The sequence below is a fragment of the Suricata suricatta genome, chromosome 12 (genome assembly GCF_006229205.1).
Source record: "Suricata suricatta isolate VVHF042 chromosome 12, meerkat_22Aug2017_6uvM2_HiC, whole genome shotgun sequence".
NCBI classification, from domain to species: Eukaryota; Metazoa; Chordata; class Mammalia; order Carnivora; family Herpestidae; genus Suricata; species Suricata suricatta.
Window position 1 is genome coordinate 14,172,856 of NC_043711.1, and position 19,863 is coordinate 14,192,718.

The following is a 19,863-nucleotide window of genomic DNA, read 5'->3' on the forward strand; positions in this document are numbered from 1 at the left end:
CACACAGCATGAGGCACAGCTAGGACTAAGCCAGTCTGGAATCTGCTGTGTGACCTTGTACAGGTCATGCCACCCCTCAAAGGCTCGCTTTCCCCACTTGTATTTGGGGATGACGCCTGCTTATAGGGCTGCCTGAGGATGAAGGATGAAAAGACGAGCCTTGCAAAGCCCAGCATAGTTCCAGGCAGAGCGGGTGGTTGTTCGGGATTAACAGGGTGGCAGTCACTGAGTCACTGGTCTGTGGGGCTGTGGCCATGACTGTGTCCATGATCATTGGGCAGGGGCGGGGCGGGGGGGGGGGAGCAGGTAGGAGTCTGGAGGCAGCAAAGCCTTGTCTCCAGACATTCACAGAGGGACCCAGAGGCAGCGCTGAGCAGAAACAAGAGGAATGTGCTGGCCACACTTGCTTGGTCTTCAGTCCCTGCCAGACCCCACGAAGGTGTATCCAAAGGCCCAGCTTTAGTGGGGCCAGGTGATGAGGGGCAAGGGGCAGGGAGAGGTCTGAGAGAACCTCAGGGCTGTAAGGTCACCCTGATGAGGCGGCACCTAAGGCAGGAGGTGCTGGATGGGATGGAGGAAGAGGTGACACCCAGGAGTAGGATTCCCCACACTTCTGGTCAAGGGTGGTGACCGCGCCTGACCTCTCTGAGCCTGTTTCCTCTTCTATAAAAGGGAACTGTGCTAGAGACCCTGGACTGGAGAGGCAGGTGAAGTCAGAGGCCAGGGGAGACTGTGACAGGACCCTATAAAGGTTACCAATCACCCCGCAGGGAGCAGTTTGGGGGGAAAGTGGGGTGGAAGGCTCCAAGAGGGGCAATGGGGCAACAGTTCTGAAGAGGAAGGGAGCAGGGTCTGCAGGGATAAAGGCAGGATCAGGAGAAGCCAGAGAATTTTATTCCAAGGGGGTGCAGCAGCAGAGGGACAGCAGATGACACAGGGTGTGGGGAGGGCAGCGGGATGGTGTCCTTGAGCCTGGATGCTGGGAGTGACCAGAGCGAGGAGCTGAGGGTGGGGAGACGGTGGGGTGTAGGCCTGGGGCTGGTGGGCGACACTGTGTGGGCCACCAGGGTGGGCTGCTGACCCTCGTGGCAGCTCCTCCTGGCCCAGGTCCTCCCAGATGCTCCCAAGGGAATCCCACAGCTGGCAGGGATCTTCACTACCCCCAGCCACAGAGCTAAGCCTAGCACACAGCAGGTGCTTAATAAGTACTTTGCATACACATCAACTCTGCTGCCTCTGGTCTCTGGAGACTGTTGCTCTGGGGCTGTGGAGGCCCCGTCCCCACTCTCGCCTCCCAAGCCCCCTGAGCATTAGTACTTGGCAAATGGGCAGGGTTTCGGGAATAACAGCCCGGGCTCAGGGTGTCCCTCAGGTGCCTCCAATCTGCCAGGGTCTGCCCTACATGGGCACAGTGACAACATGCCAGGCCTTTCTTGGTGGCATGCTCTCCTCACACGGTCAATCACACCTCCCGGTACTGATGCCTTCCAGCAGTCCTCTCTCATCAGGTTCTTGGTCTGGCCGCATGGCTGGCCTTGACCAACGGATCATTCACAGTGTGAAGCAAGAACCCGTTGGACGGGCTCAGACACAGGAGGGCTGCCCTCTTGGCACCCCGTCACCAGGAGAAGCCTAGGCTGGCCTGCTGGGGAGGCCACGTGGAGGAGGCGGGGACCCCTGCAGCCGATGGCACAGGTCAAGATCCAGATGTGTGAGCAGGCCACCTCTGACTATGTCGCCCCTTCGAAGTCTGATGAGTGCCCAAGAGTTGTAAGTCCATGTAAGCCCAGGAAAGCCTCCCCGCCGAGCCCAGCCCAAGTTGCAGAACTGTGAGCAGGCAAATGCCTGGGGTTGTCGGCCACTAAGTTTGGGGATGGTTTGTCATGCAGCAATAGCCGATTGCTACGGCACACATCACTAGGCAGCAGCACCCTCTGCTGTCTGCTGAACCACTGTGACAGAAGGGAAAAGCGGAGACCAGAGAGGAGAGGGACTTTCTCAGGGTCACACAGCAGGTGAGCAGTGGAGCGAAGATTCCTAAGCTGGGTGGGTACCATCACGCTGGGCTCTGCCTGAGAGAACGTGTGTGAGTAAAGCCACAAAACGTGGGCTCCCCTTTCTGTCTTGGCAGGGGGAACCTGGGATGGCGACAGGGCCTGTGGCCTGGATAAGGAGCAGGGGATTGGCACAGAGAACACGAGGGAGACGGGCTGACAATGTCCAGAGCAGCAGAGGGCTCAAGGTCCCTGCCACCCAGAAGCCTCCCACCGATGAAAGCATCCTACAAGCCTGGGGAGAAAGTCCAAGAGGTTAGACAAGCAGGTCCCTTCTTGGACATGGAGAGGGTGGGTTAGTTCAGAGCACAGATTACAGAGCTCACAACCCCACTTGGCACTGACCTGAGCCAGAGGGGCCAAAGCACCTCCAAGTCTCTTCCAGGATCAAGGTGAGGAGGGCAGGGGCGGTTCCTCAGGGCTGGAACAAAACATGGGTAGCGTCCTTGAGGCCAATGTCAGAGGCCATCAGGAGTGTTGTTAGGCTGGAGATGGGTTTCGGTCAACTTCCAGTCCCCTAAGACCCCAGGCCTCAGCCTTCAGGGCATCCTCTGTATAAATGGGACCGGCCACCCACTTTAGAGGTCATGGTCAGGATTCACACAGGACTGGGCACTTCAAACCCGCAGGGTTTGCCTAGAGAAGTGTTAGCAGCAGTTTAAGCTGCTAGAAGCATCTTTCAGAAGCGGGCACAAGCAAGACAGCTAAAGCACTTGGGAAAACATGAAATAAAAACAAAAGGTATGGGGGCTCAGTTGGTTAAGCGCCCAACTTTTGATATCGGCTCAGGTCATCATCTTGCGGTTGTGGGATCAAACCCCACATCGGGCTCCACACTAAGCAGAGCCTGCTTGGGATTCTCTCTCTCCTTCTCTCCCTGCCCTTCCCCTGCCTTCACACTCTTTTTCTCTCTCAAAATAAATAAACTAATAAAAAAGAAGAAAGTAAAAGCTCTGGCTTTTTGTGGCCCTACCGTGCACGGGGCGCGGTACAGGACACGACCCAGTGAACTCTAGCCCTGATGGCTCATGCCACCCACAGCAGAGCAGCCAAACCCAGTTTTATTAACACAAACGAGCCCAGATGAACCCTTGTCAGACTGCCCTCTGCGAAAAGATGGCTGCATGTCCATTCTTACACGTTCACCAGGCTTTTTTGTTTTGGGTGATTCTTGCGTCTCCATTTTCAGAAGTAGTAACATTTTCTTCCCTCTTTCTAAACGTCTGGTGGGGACCAGGCCCGCCCCCAAGTTCAGGAGCCGGACGTACACCAAAGGAGAGTTACAGCTTACAGCACACGCACGTGCACCCAAGGGCATGTTTATTAAGTTATAATAATGAAAATGATGACAAAAACTCTCTCCCCAGGGTGCGAGGACTGTAAGTGCTTTTCATTTTTAGGCCATCTGGTCCTTGGCTTGAAGCCTCCTTCGGCTCCAGGCCCCTCCCCTGCAAGTCTCGCAGGCTCTGTCTCCCTCCTGCTCACCTCCTCCGGCCACTCGCCTCCTGGATGTTCCTCCGACACATCCAGATCACCAGCCCCGGGGCCTCCGTCCTCACAGCTGTCCAACCCGGAAGCCCCTCCCCCCGGGTCACCTCCCTCTGCATGGTGTTCAGGCCTCTGCTCCCACCTCCCTCTCCTTCCTTTGCACATCTGAAATGCTCATCTGTTCCATGTTTACCAGGCTGCTATGTGCCTCCCCGCGACAGGTGTACTGGGCACTGCTGCGTCGTCCCCAGTGCCCACCCCGGCGCCACACGCCACAGAGCTCTGGACCTGGGTGCTGGGTGGCCGAACGCTCCCGCTACAGATGCCAAAGGACGAGAGGAAGCCACCAGACACCATGAGATGAGGAAAGGGAGTCATCTAAGGAGTGAGAAGCAGCAGTTCCTGGCTGAGAAGCAGAGGTCCTTACAGGGAGGGGGCTGAGCACAGGAGCGGGCGGGCCTGGAGCTACCTGTGGCCCTGGGCGGCAGCATTCATGTGGTCCCGGATGCTGATGGCCTGTTTGAGAAGACCCTCCACGCTGCGGAAGTAGACGCTGCTGTCAACGAGGCTCTTCACGGCGCTGAAACGAGGATGGACCCAGTTGGCGCCACCCCACTTTACCCCCTCTCCCCCGCGCCTGCCCACATAGCCTCCCAACCAGAGGCTGGCGGGGGCCCTGCGTGGGCTCAGGGCTCAGCAGTCACCTTGGGGATTCTGTGGTCCTCCCTGAGGGCTTATGGGGGTTTAAAGTTTAGATTTCACTGCCACGCCTAGATGATATCTATGCGACAGAACTCCTGATGGCTAGAAGCAACTATCTTTTTAAGTTGTTATTTATCTATTCATTTGAGTAATCTCTATATCTGATGGGGGGCTCCAACTCACAACGCCAAGATCAAGAGTCACATGCTTTTCCTACCGTGCCAGCCAGGCGCCCCTAGATGCAACTTTTACATCCTGCTGCTAGCCCACTTGATGTTTTGAAGAAGCCATAAGTGTGTAAAGATGGCCTCTTAGGCAACCTTTTCCTGCCTGTAAAGGAAGCCTATCACCTCAACTGTGAAAAGCTCTGGGGGGGAGTTCAGAGGGAACCAGACTAACTCACTACTAATTAGGAGGACACCACCGCAAAGCTGTACTAACCTCTCGTGTTGGTGCCACACTGATGAATATCTAATGAAAATGTTCCTTCCAACAGTTCAACAAAGAAATATTTGCCAGCAAGTCACCTGCATAGTATCTGCAGTAAAAATACAAGTGTCATTTTAAAGCTGTTCTACTAAAGACAAAATAAATCACTCCTATTTATTATCAGTCAGGGACCTGCTGGAAAATGGCCATGAGATCACAGTGGGGGGTTGGGGCGCCTGGATGGCTCAGTCGGTTAAGCATTCGACTTCAGCTTGGGTCATGATCTCACAGTTTGTGGGTTTGAGCCCCGCATCGGGCTCTGTGCTGACAGCTCAGAGCCTGGAGCCTGTTTCAGAGTCTGTGACTCCCTCTCGCTCTGCCCCTCCCCCGCTCATGCTCAGTCTCTGTTTCTCAAAATATAAATAAACGTTAAAAAAAAAACTGGGGACTGGGGGGCTATCACCTGCTCTGTTAGCTTATTCATTGTAGCACTACCAAATGCTGTCAGCTTTTCTAGTGTTTGCCCAACTTGATAAAAAGCTTGCTTTTATGGGAATGCAAATGGATGCAGCCACTCTGAAAAACACTTTGGAGGTCCCTCAAAAAATTAAAAATGGAGCTACCCTACGGCCCAGGATTTGCACTACTAGAGATATAGGTGTGTTACTTCGAAGGGACACATGCACCCCAATGTTTATAGCAGTGCTATCGACAATAGCCAAAGTCTGGAAAGAGCCCAAATGTCCATCAACGGATGAATGGATAAAGAAGATGCGATATATATACAATGGAGTATTACTTGGCGATCAAAAGGAATGAAATCTTGCCATTTGCAACTACGTGGATGGAACTAGAGGGTGTGATGCTAAGCGAAATTAGTCAGAGAAAGACAAATATCATGACCTCACTCATAGAAGGACTTTAAGATACAAAACAGATGAACATAAGGGAAGGGAAGCAAAAAGAATATAAAAACAGGGAGGAGGACAAAACATAAGAGACTCTTAAGTATAGAGAACAAAGAGAGGGTTGCTGGAGGGGATGTGGGGGGGGGCTAAATGGGTGAGGGGCGTTAAGGAATCTACTCCTGAGATCACTGTTGCACCATGTGCTAACTAACTTGGAAGTAAACTATAAAAAATAAATTTAAAAAGTTTGCTTTTATAAGTTCCCTCTTGAATAGATTATCCAATTTAGCACCTTTAAATTCAACATCAACTGTTAACAGTACATAAAGCATTGTAAACAACTGAAAGGGCTCTTTCATGTCCACAAATGAAACCTGGTCTCTTAGCATAGAGAAATTCACAGCTTCCTAACGAGAAGCACTCAGAGCTCAGGATACACTGGCCTCTTGCCTACCTCAGCATGGAACTTTCTGGAACATGACAGACACATTCTTTATCCACTGACGTGGTTGCTAAGCCCTTGAAATATGGCTAGTGAGACAGAGGCGCTGAATCTTTTATTTCATTTTAATGCATTAAAATGTAAGTGGGAACTCCCGCGGTGAGTGGGGCGGCCAGGGGAGCCGGGAGAAAGCACAGACTCTGACCTGTTCTTCCTCTGTCCGGGGCCTCGCTAGCAAGCTCACCGTGTGCAGGAGCTGTGTGGCAGACCTGAGACAGAAACTCCTGTTTCTTTTCTACCCTTCCTCGAGCTAATGAGGGTGTTTGAGGCCACCATCCTCAAGAAGATGCCATCCATTTGCAACGCCTTCTGTCCCATGAGCACTCAGCTCAGCACCCTCCCCCCCCACGCAGGACCACCCGTCAGGGAGCCTTCACACACACAACAGAAACAGGCCAGCAAACCCCACGGAGCCACAGGTGTGTGTGGCGGGGCTGTGTCCGGCCTCCGTCTAAATGACTTAGTCCACACGAAGGGCAAACGGCACTTCTAAATAAAACTGCCAAACTGGCGAGGCAAACAGAACGAGGCAGGGGAACCGACAGAAGAGCAGGAGGCAGGACCAGGAAAGGTGTGATGGTGAAGAGAAACACTGACTACCGCTTTTTACTGACACACACCTTTCCTTTGGGGCAATGGAGGGCAGGAGGTGGAATCTGAAGACTTAGAGAAAACTAAACACAAAATAATAATAATAAATGGTACCCTCACATTCACAGCAGCATTACCCACAGTAGCTGAAACGTGGAAGCTGAAGACGTCCTTCGACAGATGGATAAAATAAGGTGGGTCTATGCAATGGAATACCACTCAACCTTAAAAAGGAAGGTTGATCTGACCCAGGCTACAGCAGGGGTAGACCTGGAGGACTCAGATAGACCTGAGTGAAAAGAGATGGGACAGAAAAGACAAAATACTGTCTGACTCTGTTTAAGCGAGGTCCCCAGATTCATAAACAGAAAATAGAATGGTGGGTACCAGGGGTCAGGAGAAGGGGGTGGGGGTAGTGTTTAACAGGGAGGGTTTCAGATTTGCAAGATGAAAAAAATGCTGGCAATGGAGGCTGGGGGTGGCCGCACAGCATTATGAATGTACTTAATACCACTGAACTGTATCCTTAAAAATAGTTAAGGTGGCAAATTTTATATGTCTGTTACACAATAAAAAAAAAAACAATTGGAGGAGCGCCTGGGTGGCTCAGATGGTTAAGCGGCCAACTTCAGCTCAGGTCATGATCTCATGGTTAAGGGGTTCAAGCTCCACGTCAGGCTCTGTGCTGACAGGGCCTAGGGCCTGCTTCAGATTCTGTGTCTCCCTCTCTCTCTGACCCTCCCATGCTCACACTCTGTGTGTGTGTCTCTCTCTCTCAAAAATAAATAAACATTAAAAAAAAATTGGGAAGAAATATAAATGTAAAAGTAAACAGCCATATTTGTGCTGTGGCCCTCGCCCCAGCTGCTGTCCACCCCACTGACCAGTCTGTGGTCCTGGAATGAAATGCCCCTTGAGGAACTGGCTCCCTTCCCCGATGGCACCTCCCCTAAACCTTTCCACCCATTCCTATGACACAGGGGGCAGGAGGGGCTCAGCTCCAGGAAGAAGCCCTGCCTGAGGCACATGGGGGATGGGCGAACGGTGAGAAGCACAGGCCTGGATTGGAACCTGCTGTGTGGCCAGGTAAGTCAAGATCCACATGCCTCAACTCAGATGCATTCCGAGGTTCACTGGGCGGCTGGTTGAGATGCCTGAATGCCCAAGAGGTGACCGTGGGGCACATGAGGACAACCCCGTGGGGAGGCTGCAGCGCTCACCTGCAGGCATACTCCACTGTGTAAATGGCTCCCTGGCTCTGCTCCTCCCAGCGCTGCATGTCGGCCTGTGGGAGACAGGAAGCTGTTAGCTGTTAGCTGCCACCAGCCACCTCCACCCTCTGAGCTCCTGGGATGGAGCACCTGGTCACCCATCACCATGGCCACAGAGACCGGCCCCCTCCATCCTGATCTTTCCTCCTGCAAATATCCCCTCCCCTACTGGTCTAGACTTTCTCTGAACACATGACTACCATGTCTCAGGGCCTTTGCACTGGCTGTTCCCTCTGCCTGGCACATGGTTCCCTCGGGTCCTCATGTGGCTGTTTTCTTCTCGCCACACAAGTAACAACTAATGCATATCCTGCCATCCTCTTCTTCCAAATCTGCCCCCAGATCTGTCCACCCATGGCCTCAACCCGTCTCAGTGACCTCGTGCCTCCTTGCTGATGTCTCAGCCCTGACTCCTCCCCCAACAGCCCCTGCTCCATGTAGCAGGCCCCAGCTCAAGAGGTGAGGACTCTGGGGGAGGTCAGTGGCAGGGGCAAGCGGGGCTCACCTTATGCTGGGCCAGCTCAGGCAGAGAGCGGCGCACGTGCTCCTGCAGCCGGTACAGGGCCACGGACGGCTCATTGGCCAGGACATAGACACTCTCAGTGAACTTGTCTGTGACTGGGTCGAGCAAATCCAAAGTTGGGGGCCAGGGCAGAGGGCGGCAGAGACACAAAGAGACAAAGCATAAGACTCCTGACTGCTTACTCCATGAGTCGAGCCAGAGCAGTGAGGTGTCCGGTGTCCACCCAGGACCTGGGTCACCTGTGTCCCCAGTGATGGGTTGAAGGAGATGGTCAGAGAAAGGCTTCACTCATCTTGATGTTAACACATCTAGTGAACTCATGGTTTTTCCCCTCCCAAGCCCACTTGTAGTAAACACTGCTTCTGTCCACTTGGACCCTCTCACATTCCTTTTATCCCAAGGAATGAATCTGAGACTCTTCTTCGAGGGTCCTCCCAGTTACCTGACCTGAAAATGCCTGGAGCCTTAGATTGCTGTATGGCCTTCAGCCATGACTGACCATCAAAGGGTATTAAAGCCCACGTCTCCTGCTGTGTGCTGGGACAGTGCGGAGGTGTAACTCATCCTTCTGAGTTCTCCTGAAGCATTAGGCATTTCCCTGAGATCATTCCTCACTCAGCTTCCCCCATCTCCCCTGTGAGGTTCTCCTGGTGAGTTAATTACACAGAAATCCTTATCCCATGGTCTACTTCAACAAATAGATTCCCGGACAGCCAGTCAGCGACACCCTCCCATCCATGAACAGATCCTGCTGGTTCTGCCTTACAACAAAGTCCAAATCTCACCTAGTCTTACCACTACACTGCCCACAGTGGTCCAGGCATGGCCACCTCTCACCAGGATGCCAAATTCAGCTCCTTCCTGGTCTCCCTGCTTCCGCTCTGCCAACAGTCCAATTTCCAAACAACTGATGGACTGAGCTCCTAATGAACATATCAGGTATGTCCCTCCCTTATTTGAACCCCCCCCTCCATGGCTCCCATCAGACAGAGCATAAAATCCACCTACCTTACTATGGCCCAGAAGGCTGTGTATGTTCTGCCTGCTGTTTACTTCCCTGCCTTCCTCACCCTCCACCCAAGGCACAGTGCCCTCCTGCCTGTTCCTTGGGCCCTCCCAGTTCTGTTCAAAAGAATTTTCTGAGATGATAGAAAAGTTCTATAATCTATAGTGTCCAATAATGTAGCCACATAGGCTGGCTACTGAGTACCTGAAATGTGTCTAATTTGACTTACAAATTGGATTTTATTTTTTTATTTAAATTTTAATTCCAGTAGCGTTAACATACAGTGTTACACTAGTTTCAAGTGTATAATATAGTAATTTAATAATTCTACACATTGCTCAGTGCTCACCATATGAACTTTAAATTTTACCTAATTTTAATTTAAATACCTATAAATACTGTGACCAGTAGGTGCAGTACTGCAGCACAGCTCTGAACACTTTGCCACCTCAGTGCCTTTGAACCTGTTGTTCTGCAACTGACCCCCTTCTGCCCCCGTGGGCTTCTCTTCATCCCTCATGTCTCAGCTCAAATGTCACCTCCTGGACAAGGCCTTCCCTGATCACCAAGCTCAATCAGATGTCACTTCTACCTCATTCTGAACCTCAGAATCTTGTTCATTTCTCTTACAAATTCTCATTCTTTATTAGGTTACATTTTTACAAAAACTGAAGCAAAAACCACCTTAAAGCTTGGATTCTTGAGTGAAGAGGCTTCTGGGAGCCTCAGCTGTAAAAATGGAATGAGAATAGTACCCACTTCACGGTTTGCTATAGAGACGGAGCCCGTGCTATGCCCAGTGGAGTGGAGTTGGCAAGAGAGAGAACTCTGGTGTGTCTGGGAGTCAAGAGAGACTGTGCATGAAGTCTGGCTAGTGTCAGTCTGTATAGCTCACTGAAATGCCCTCAGTGGGGAAGGGCGCATCCTGTCACCTCCAAACTGAACATACTCTTACCCTCTCAGTCCTTCTCATTTGGAAAATGAGCATAACAGCTTACCCTTCAGTGCTGCTGCAAAAAAGATGGAATGGACTATACTTGTGCCTTCTAAATAAGAGGGGCTCCTGGGTGGCTCAGTCAGTTAAATAACCAACTCTTGATTTCAGCTCAGGGCATGATCTCACAGTTCCTGAGTTCAGCCCAGCACTGGGCTCTGCGCTAACAACGGGAAGCCTTCTTGGGATCCTCTCTCCCTCTCTCTGCCCCTCTCCCTCTTGTGCTCTTACTCTCTTTCTCAAAAACAATAATAACTAGAAATAACATGGGTAATAACAATAACCTTTATGATTTCAAAAGTTTGCGGCATTTGGTAATTTGTAACCATGTGACTTACAAATATTTGATGTTAACGTAAACCTAAACAAATGCGTAAATATATGTGGAAATAATACCCACAGAGATTGCCAGGTCGCAGGCGGTCTTTCAATGCGTTATAAACAGCAGGTCACTGAATTCTCATAACAAACTATGGAGGGCGGGGAGAGACTATCACACTCCCCATTTTAAGGATGACAAAATCGGGGCACGGAGACTTTCTAAAGGTTTTTAAACTAGTCGGCGGCCGAACCAATGTTAGTTCAATTACTTCCCCCGTATGCTCCTTCCAGGTCTTTGCCCCCTCTTGCCCTCTGTCAGGTCACCCTTCTGTCCAGCCCGGGGCTCCGTACAACCTTTCTTTCCCTTGAGTTGCATCTCCTGTTCTTCCATAGCGACCGCGTACCGATTCCGAGGACCGGAAGCGGAAGTCCGACTGTGGGAAGGCTTCTTAAACCTTCCCCTACGAAACCAGATGCCGTGATGCTCCTGTTCCGGTGCCAATTGGCCTTCCCTCCCCACTCCTTCGTGTACCCAGACTGGAGAGGAGCTATGAGTGAGAGACTGGGGAAGGAGGCACACCGGGAGACGGGTGAGGAAGGGGCGGAGACCCCCAGAAGCTCCAGGAGGGACACTCAAGCAGGAAGGGGCAAGAGCACCCTCCCTTTACGAACTCCCTTTTCCGGGAGCAGACGAATTAGGGAAACGCTCCAAACATTGTCCACTTCGGGCCACAAAACGGCTTCTTTGTACCCTCCTGCTGTCATCAGATTCTTGCACATGCTCACACGCCCCCAGCACCGCAAAGAAGACATTGTTATGAACGGGGGCGACAGTAGTGTTGCCCCTTTAAATCTCGGACACGCCGACTTCTCCCCGCCCACCGCCTACAGACCGGAGAAAGCCCGGCCCGTCCGGCAGCTACTGGAGCCTAGCGGCTCCCTCTGGAAAACCTTGTGGGCGGAGCTGGGACGTAGTGACGCAGGACAGTCTCAATGAAATCCTCAGAGCCCTCTGAGGCTCCACCCATCCCTTCAGACCCTGTTGGGCTCTCTTCGAAGCTGCCGGGACTAAAACGCGCAGGCGCAACAGCTTTGCTCCGGCCCCAGTGGAAACCACGCCCCTCCTCAAGTCTTAAAGGGCCAGTAGCAACTTCTATTGCGTTCGCCTTTCGGCACTTTTGGGGAGGCAGGGTGCGCAGGCGCAGTGGGGTGCTTTGAGGTGGGGGTAGCGGTCGCGTATCAAGTTGCTTTCTGTCCCGGCAGAAGAAACGAGGGCGCTCAGGATCCAGATACCAGCTTGTTCCCTCCTATATCAATTGGACGAGAAAAGTTTGTGAATTGGGCCCCCAAGTTTTGGGGGACCCGGACTTGCGGCGTGGGGTGACAGACGAGGCTCATTAGAGGTGAGTGGACCTTTTGGATCTCTTTGGGAGGGGCCAGTGGGATAAGACCGATAACATCTTTGTTGAGCAGTCACTTATTCCGGGGACAGCCCCCCCTACCCCGGCAAGAAAAAAATAACTACAAGGAACATTTATTAAGCCTGCCCGTGCATCAGGCCCCCAGCTTTGCTATGCACAAGCACGGGTTTAAGACGTCATTTTTCCATTTGATTAAGGAGGAAACTGAGGCTCAAAGAAATTAAGTCATGTGCCCAAGGTCTTACAGCTTATAAGTGGTGGGATTCGAACCCAGATAGCTGAACCCATTTTAAGCAAAGCATGTTGTATTGGCCCTGATAGGGGGGAGAAATGAGCCTGAAAAGCACTTGGACTCTGGTTTTAACTTCCCCCCCTGAGCTTGAGTTTACCCACCCTCACTGTGAAAAGCCAGGTATGCAGTCGGTGCCTACTTAATAGAGTTGTTGATAATTATTGTTCTCTCTCCCCTTTTGGTGCTTCTGTTAGCTTCCTCCATGGATCCCACCCAGCCAGCAGAGGACCTCAATCTGACCCAACAGCTCCCCATCCCAGAATTTGGGGACCCTGAGGACCCCGGGGATGAGGCCCCCGATGGCTCAGACACTGTGGTGCTCAGTCTCTTCCCCTGCACTCTGGAGCCTGGGAATCCTGAACCGGATGCTGGTGCCTCCTCACCGCAGGGTAGGTAGGATATTTCCCCTGGACACCTCCTGCCTCTAGGATGCAAGGACAATGGAATGTCATGCCCAAGATAGGACCTATGTCATTACCTTCCGTTATCTAGAATGTGTCTTCCCTCTCCAGCCAGTGGAATTGCTTTATGTGTATATATATATGATGGCTAATTCCACATACATAAAAGGTGGTATTTTAAGCAGACTTACATATAATTCAGTGCAGTAATGTGTGTAACCCCCCCCCACTTTCCCACTTTCTCTTTTGTTCCAGAGCATTTCCATCACCCCAGAAGGAAACCCCGTCCCCATTAGTAATCATTCTCCATCTCTCCTCCTCTAGCCCGTGTCAATCACTCATCTTTCTGTCTCTATGGGTTTTCCTGTTCTGGATATTTCATGTAAATGAATCCTACATGTGGCCTTTTGTGTCTGGCTTCTCTCATTCAGCATGATGGCCTTTTTTCATTGTTTTGTTTTTGCTTTTAAGTTTGATTTATTTAAGTAATCTCTACACCCCATGTGGGGCTTGAACACATGACCCCAAGAACGAGAGTTGCATGCTCCTCAGACTGAGCCAGGCAGGCAGCACTCAGCATGATGGTGTGGAGGCTCATCCGCATTTGCAGCATGTGTCGGTGCTTTGTTCCTTTTTATGACCCGATAATACTCCATTCCAGACCACATTTTAAAATTTTATCCATTCATCCATCGAGGGACCCTTGGGTTCTTCCTCTTTTGGTGATTGTGACTAGTGTTGCTGTACACATTTATGTGCCAGTTTTTGTCGGAACAGTTGATTTCAACTCTTTGGGGTAGATATCTAGGAGTGGAATGCTGGCTCAGATGGTGATTCTGTTAACCCTAATAAGGACCCAAGGATTTCTTTTTTTTTTTTTTTTAATTTTTTTATGTTTATTAATTTTTTTAAATTTTTTATGTCTTTTATTTATTTTTGATAGACGGAGAGAGACAGTGCGAGGAGGGGAGAGTCAGAGAGAGAGGGAGACACAGAATCTGAAGCAGGCTCCAGGCTCTAAGCTGTCATCACAGAGCCCGATGCGGGGCTCGAACCCACAGACCGTGAGATCATGACCTGAGTCGAAGCTGGACGCTTAACCAACTGAGCCACCCAGGAGCCCCTTAGTGTTTATTAATTTTTGACAGACACGTGAGCAGGGGAAGGGCAGAGAGAGAAGGAGACACAGAATTCGAAGCAGGCTTCCAGGCTCTGAGCTCGAACTCACAAACCATGAGATCATGACCTGAGCCGAAGTCGGCCGCTTAACCGACTAAGCCACGCAGGCGCCCTAATTTATTTTTTTTAATGTTTTTTTTATTGACACTGTCAATAAAACACTGTCAGCACAGAGCCTGCTATGGGGCCCAAACTCATAAATTGTGAGATCAGGACCTGAACCAAAATAGACCGACTGAGCCACCCAGGTGCCCCTCAAGGATTTCTTTTGAACACGTCTAATTCAGTCCCTCCTGGGGCCTTGGTTCCTGCTATTCCCTCTGGTGGAACACTCTACCTCTTCCCAGGGCTGGTTTTTTTCAACTGGCCAAGCTCTCAGTTGGTGTCACCTCCTCAGAGTGGCCCTCCCTGACCATCCTGTGTAAAATGGACTCACCCCTTGCGCTCCCCTCTTTCCATCCTCTTCTACCTCCTTATTTCTCCTGAACACTTATGTCTCTCTTTTTGTCTGACTCCCCTGTCTTGTCCATGGACCCTTTGAGGGCAGGGACTGTGTCTCATTTGCCCAGAACATCACCAGGTGTAGAGGGGAAAGGTGCCCCTGGGTACCCAGGAGAGCAGAGCAAGCGGTGGGGTGAGGCGCTGTCTTGGGTAGCTCCAAACCCCAAGGGTCTGGTCTGAGGCCTCAGAGACATACTAGGAGCAAGCTGAGGCCCTTCCTCTCTCTTCCAGGAGGCAGCTCCCTGAAGCACTCCACGACCCTCACCAACCGGCAGCGGGGGAACGAGGTTTCGGCCCTGCCGGCCACCCTGGACTGTAAGTGGGCCTCCAATCCCTAAGGCAGGTAGTGGTAGTAGGGGCTCGTAGGTAGCAGGGGCTGAGAGGAACAACTTTGGATGGGGTAAACTGAGGCACAGAGCAGGGATGGGACAGGTGAGGACTCTGCCTCTCTCTGGCCCCCAGCCCTGTCCATCCACCAGCTCGCGGCCCAGGGGGAGCTGAGCCAGCTGAAGGAACATCTGAGGAAAGGTGTGTGTCCACGAGTCCACTGGTGTGTCCTGTGTGTCTGACCACACGTGCTGGTGTGTGCATGTGGATACTGAAATGACCTGAGTCTCCACAAACGTACCTGTGTCCACCCGTGTGCTTCCCCCTCATGTCTGACCCCGGCCGCCCGCCCTGTCCCTGCTCCCACAGCACTGGGGAGAGTGGGCAGGGGTGCATCCCAGTGGTACCACCCCCCTCCTGCCAGGCGACAACCTCATCAACAAGCCGGACGAGCATGGCTTCACCCCCCTCATCTGGGCCTCCGCCTTCGGAGAAATCGAGACTGTCCGCTTCTTGCTCGAGTGGGTGCGTCCCAGCCCAGCTCAGGGCTCCCCAGGAACTTGAGGGCGGGCTGGGATCTCATCTGAGTCTGCTGGTGCCATGTTTTTAAGAAAGGGCTGCCATGGGTACCCCAGGATTCCAGAGGATGCTCCCACCCATCCCATCACCACTCTCTCTATTCCCCCCACCACAGGGTGCAGACCCCCACATCCTGGCCAAGGAGCGGGAAAGCGCCCTGTCACTGGCCAGCATGGGCGGCTACACAGACATTGTAGGGCTGCTGCTTGAGCGTGACGTGGACATCAACATCTACGACTGGGTAAGGTATCACCCACTGGCCCTGGGCACCTTGTGGGGTACCAGGCCTGCTGTGGGTACCGAGAACGTAAGACAGAACCATTCCTGAGCCTTACAGAGCTCCTAGTTTGCAGGGAGGGAAGCCAACATGTAAACAGTCAGCAGAAATGTAGTAAATAACTTTGTAATAGCAGACATACAGGCAGGTGCAAGAGCCCAGGGGTGGCCCACATAGTCCAGGGAAGTCAAGGAGGGCTTCCTGGAAGAAGGGGTATCTAAGCTAAGACCCAAAGGGAAAACTAGGCCAGGTGTTGAGCAGGAGGAAGAACCACATTTAATTGGAGGTTGGGGATGTTGTGAGAATTTGGAAAAGACAGAATGTTAGTTGCCCTTGCCCCTGCCTTTGACAGAATGGAGGGACGCCACTGCTGTACGCTGTGCGTGGGAACCACGTGAAGTGCGTAGAAGCTTTGTTAGGTAAGTGGGAGCCCCAGCTGGCCCACAGGAAACCCCAAGGGCCAGGGAGGAGCCCAAACTCTGCTTGAACAGCTCTTGGGATGAATGGTCCCTACCTGCTTTTCCCAGATAATTGATCTGGGGACAGGAGGTGGTAGAATTACAGGGTCTGGCTCACTGGATTGAACACCCACTGATCATGCCTCAGGGACCCTGGAGGTGGGGATTCTATTGGCCACATTCTTCGGAGCACTCAGGTTCTCATCCAGGCCCACAAGGGCAACCAGCATACCTGTGGCTATACTGTGAGGGATCACTGGATCTCCCAAGTCTCCATGCCCCATTTTGGGCTCCCAGCCTCCCTGCCTCTCCAGCAGCACCTGCTTTGCTTTGCAGCCCGAGGAGCTGATCTCACCACGGAGGCTGACTCCGGCTATACCCCAATGGACCTTGCTGTGGCCCTGGGATATCGGAAAGGTCAGCCTGAGACACATAGGGCAGTGACAGTGTGCTGTAGGCAGATAACCACAGATGGGTACACAGGACATCCCCTCTTGGATGTCAGATGCTAGCGGTGAGCGTGTCCATGTTAGCATACATCTAGTGCCACTGTGTACCCAGCCTGGGCATGTGCAGGAGGCTGACATGTGAGAGTGACTGGGTTCATGATGGGATACACACAGGCACTGGGAGGATGGGACCCTCGCAGAGGATGCCAAGGATGAGGGGCCAGGCCACAGTGTGCAGGGTCGTTGAAGCCGGCCCTCTCCATGGCAGGAGGTGGCTGTGGGTAGGGGCCATAGGTTGCCCCAGTTTGCTCCCCACTTCCCCTTACAGCTTCCCCATCCATAAAATGGGGAGATCCTAATAGAACTGACCCCTTGGGGTCATGGTTGGGGGCGTTGAGGACCTGGGAAATTTCTCCTCCTGCCTTCCAAGTTTTATTCCATTTGGGACAGAAGTCACTCCTCACAGCCTCTCTCATCCTTTCTTAAAACTCACCAGTCAACAGTTTTGTTTGGTAAAGATTTTTTTTTTTTACTGTAAAAAGCCTCCAAAAATGTATTTTTGCACACTGAGGAGAAGTTGAGTTTCTTGGCCTGGGGGCCTCAGTCTTCCCAGCTGTGCTCTGGGAAGAGTGTAGATTTCCCCGCATATGAAGTAAGTCCTCTGTCCGTGTTCCAGGGCTTGGAGATCCTCGCTCATCCCCTGAGAGGGGTACGGTTCTCATGCTGGGGCACCCCAGCTCCCCCCCCAAGGGAACTGTCCAGTTTGGCCTGTGCTTCCGCAGCCTGCATTCAATTCACAGCCCACCTTTTCCCTTTCCTGTTTCCAGTGCAACAGGTGATTGAGAACCACATCCTCAAACTCTTCCAGAGCAACCTGGTGCCCGCAGATCCTGAGTGAAGGCTGCCTGCTGGGGACTCAGATACTCAGGGAACAAAACAGTTGATGCAGAGCTGGGGGAACCCAGAACTGGCTTCAAAGGCAGCTCCTGGACAGACCGTGGGAGGGGATCCTTCCCAAGAGGAACCAATAAACCTTCTGTGCATAACTTGAAGGACCTCACTGTGCTTCCCCAAGGGCTTCCTGGAGGAGTCAGCTACCCAGTGGCCTCACACCCTCTCCCCCAGCACACGCAGGTGGTAGATGACAACTCGACCAAAAAAATCAGTGGTGTCCTCAAATGTCACCTTCAGCCGGTCCACTTCGGCAACTGGCACAGGGAAGGTGTGAGCATAGGCAGTCAAGGGAAATAAGTAGTTCATCATTTCCCATCTGCCAACCCCCAGGGAAGACGCCACCAATGTACTGGGTGACCCAGCACACTGTGAGCCCTTCTGAAGCTCTCACACAGGACAGGTCACCATCAGTTCACTTTACAGTTGAAGACATGGAGGTCCAGAGCCCACCTGCTCAAGGGCACACACCAGTGGCACAGGCCACTCCCCCACCCCCACCTCAGAGGCTCAGGAAGGATATCTGAAGTGAGTTGCTGTCCTGAGGGTAGAAGTCCACAATCTTGCTAAGAGGCTCACTCCCCTGGGACCCTGCAACAGAGAAAGGGGCAGGTTGTGAGGCAGGGGTGCCCTCTCCAAACCCCCACCTTCCAGAGCCTTCCAGTACCTTCCAGGTGGCCCCAGCGACTGGAGAAACCCCCTTGGAACTGGATCTGCAGCTGGGAGACACGGATGCGCTGGGGAAACTCTAGTGTCACCCACTGGGAGGGGCCCTGGAGACAGACAGGGAAACTGAGTTTCACAATCTCTCCAGGCTCAGAGCCCTGCTATGCCTCTCTTAGTCCCACAGTCAATGGGGGGAGGGGTGGTGCCAGGAACGGTTGACACACGTTCCCTCCGTGGCCAAGTCGACTGTGCCCAGCTGGAGTGCTCCTTAGTTCTCAAGGCATCCCGGATTCCTGGGTCTGATTCACAAGGAGGGATGGAGGGTCCAGGGAGAGGACTCACCTGGTCTGAGTTCCAGCACGTTTCCTCATCCTGGTCAAACAGATGCTTCTTTCCAAACTGCCGAGTGTTGCGATTCAGCACTGAACTCACCCTGGAGGCACCAGAATAAGGGCGAAAAGACGTGCTGAGCCCAGCGCCGAGGTCCCGCCCCCTCCTCGCATTCAGCCTCCCCCAGCACCCTCAACTGTCAACCCCGGGCTCAAGGGCCACGCCCGCCACTGCCCGTCCCCCAGGTTCTCACCTGCTCACTGTCTCTGGACAAACCAAAGAGTGGGTCATTTCGGCTCCACAAAGCCTCGCAAGGCTCAGCCGGTGTAACCTGTGTGCGTATTCCGGAACCAGCGCAGCCACAGCCTCGGTCGCAGCGCGACCTTGACCACGCCTCGGAGTCTACAAGGGTTTCAAAGAAACTGCCAGTGATCCCGCGGCTAGACTCTCACAGCAGGTTCAAGGAAGGGAAACAGGTTTCCTGTGGGTTTCCGGCAGTCGCTCGGACGCCGAGCTTCAGTTTCTCGGTCAACACCTCCGAGAACCCGTGCAGGACCCGGAACCACGAGGACACCGCGCAAGCGCACTGTGACTCAGACCTGCCCCTCCCATGCTCTCGGGCACGATGTAATTTGAGTCCCGCCCCTCTGTGCCCGCCTCTTAAAGGGCCTTCATCCAGTGCGAGGTTTCTCTTGGAGCTGGAGGAAGAGGGCAAGCGCCTAAAAGAATTGTGTGCCAAGTTGTGTGCGGGGCGCCGTCTTCTGGTGCCTGCGGGTATAGAGCAGGGTATAAGGTATAGGAAGTCTGAAAGACTTCGTAAATAATGTCTCCCTACCTGGGGAAGTCAGCCAAAACCATTCCGTAACTGCTAATGCTGCCGAGCGCCTCATTGCCTCCCAGGGACCAAAGGAAGAGTTGAGAAAGAGGCCACGATGTTGCTAGTACAGCGAGACTTCATCAGCCTCGTGTATCCCAGCTGCAACACAGGAGGCTTAGCCTCCAAATCTTTCTTCCTAGTAAATGCTGCCTGGGACAGGCTTCATGGAGGAGGGGCTATGTGAAGTGGGTTTTGAAGGATGAATGAGGGTTTGCCAAACCAGATTGCACAAAGGCTAAAGATTTGGTTCACTGGTTCACTAAACCACATCTGTCACTCCATACTGCCCAGCACTGGTGCTGGGGACTGTGACAAGCCTCAGTAAGAAGCCTCCTCCATACCTGAAGAGTCCCCAGTTTTGGTAAG

The 19,863-nt window shown here is 52.7% G+C and overlaps 3 protein-coding genes across 6 annotated transcripts; 1 reads left to right on the forward strand and 2 right to left on the reverse strand.

Moving 5' to 3' along the window:
- Positions 1 to 872: 872 nt before the first annotated feature.
- Positions 873 to 11,299, reverse strand: BORCS8 (BLOC-1 related complex subunit 8). 3 transcript variants are annotated; one of them, XM_029915969.1, is made up of 6 exons: positions 11,144 to 11,299; positions 8,451 to 8,563; positions 7,895 to 7,959; positions 4,012 to 4,122; positions 2,400 to 2,475; positions 873 to 2,068 (listed from the first exon to the last, which is right to left on the reverse strand). In XM_029915969.1, exons 1-5 carry the CDS (start codon positions 11,178 to 11,180, stop codon positions 2,442 to 2,444), a joined length of 360 nt encoding a protein of 119 aa, XP_029771829.1. In that variant the 5' UTR covers positions 11,181 to 11,299; the 3' UTR covers positions 873 to 2,068; positions 2,400 to 2,441. The 3 variants fall into 3 exon arrangements, with proteins under 3 accessions (XP_029771829.1, XP_029771828.1, XP_029771827.1); XM_029915968.1 differs by having other exon boundaries at positions 873 to 2,072; positions 11,144 to 11,298; XM_029915967.1 differs by having other exon boundaries at positions 873 to 2,475; positions 11,144 to 11,298.
- RFXANK (regulatory factor X associated ankyrin containing protein) lies at positions 11,287 to 17,725 on the forward strand. 2 transcript variants are annotated; one of them, XM_029915965.1, is made up of 10 exons: positions 11,287 to 11,379; positions 12,053 to 12,192; positions 12,697 to 12,891; positions 14,815 to 14,898; positions 15,046 to 15,111; positions 15,335 to 15,435; positions 15,605 to 15,730; positions 16,119 to 16,185; positions 16,561 to 16,641; positions 17,501 to 17,725. In XM_029915965.1, the coding sequence occupies exons 3-10, from the start codon at positions 12,705 to 12,707 to the stop codon at positions 17,569 to 17,571; spliced, it is 783 nt and encodes a 260-aa protein (XP_029771825.1). In that variant the 5' UTR covers positions 11,287 to 11,379; positions 12,053 to 12,192; positions 12,697 to 12,704; the 3' UTR covers positions 17,572 to 17,725. The 2 variants fall into 2 exon arrangements, with proteins under 2 accessions (XP_029771825.1, XP_029771824.1); XM_029915964.1 differs by lacking the exon at positions 11,287 to 11,379 and having other exon boundaries at positions 11,828 to 12,192.
- Positions 17,177 to 19,351, reverse strand: NR2C2AP (nuclear receptor 2C2 associated protein). The gene is made up of 5 exons (XM_029915966.1): positions 18,874 to 19,351; positions 18,633 to 18,723; positions 18,292 to 18,397; positions 18,148 to 18,215; positions 17,177 to 17,897 (listed from the first exon to the last, which is right to left on the reverse strand). Exons 1-5 carry the CDS (start codon positions 18,909 to 18,911, stop codon positions 17,781 to 17,783), a joined length of 420 nt encoding a protein of 139 aa, XP_029771826.1. The 5' UTR covers positions 18,912 to 19,351; the 3' UTR covers positions 17,177 to 17,780.
- Between the last annotated feature and the right edge of the window lie 512 nt (positions 19,352 to 19,863).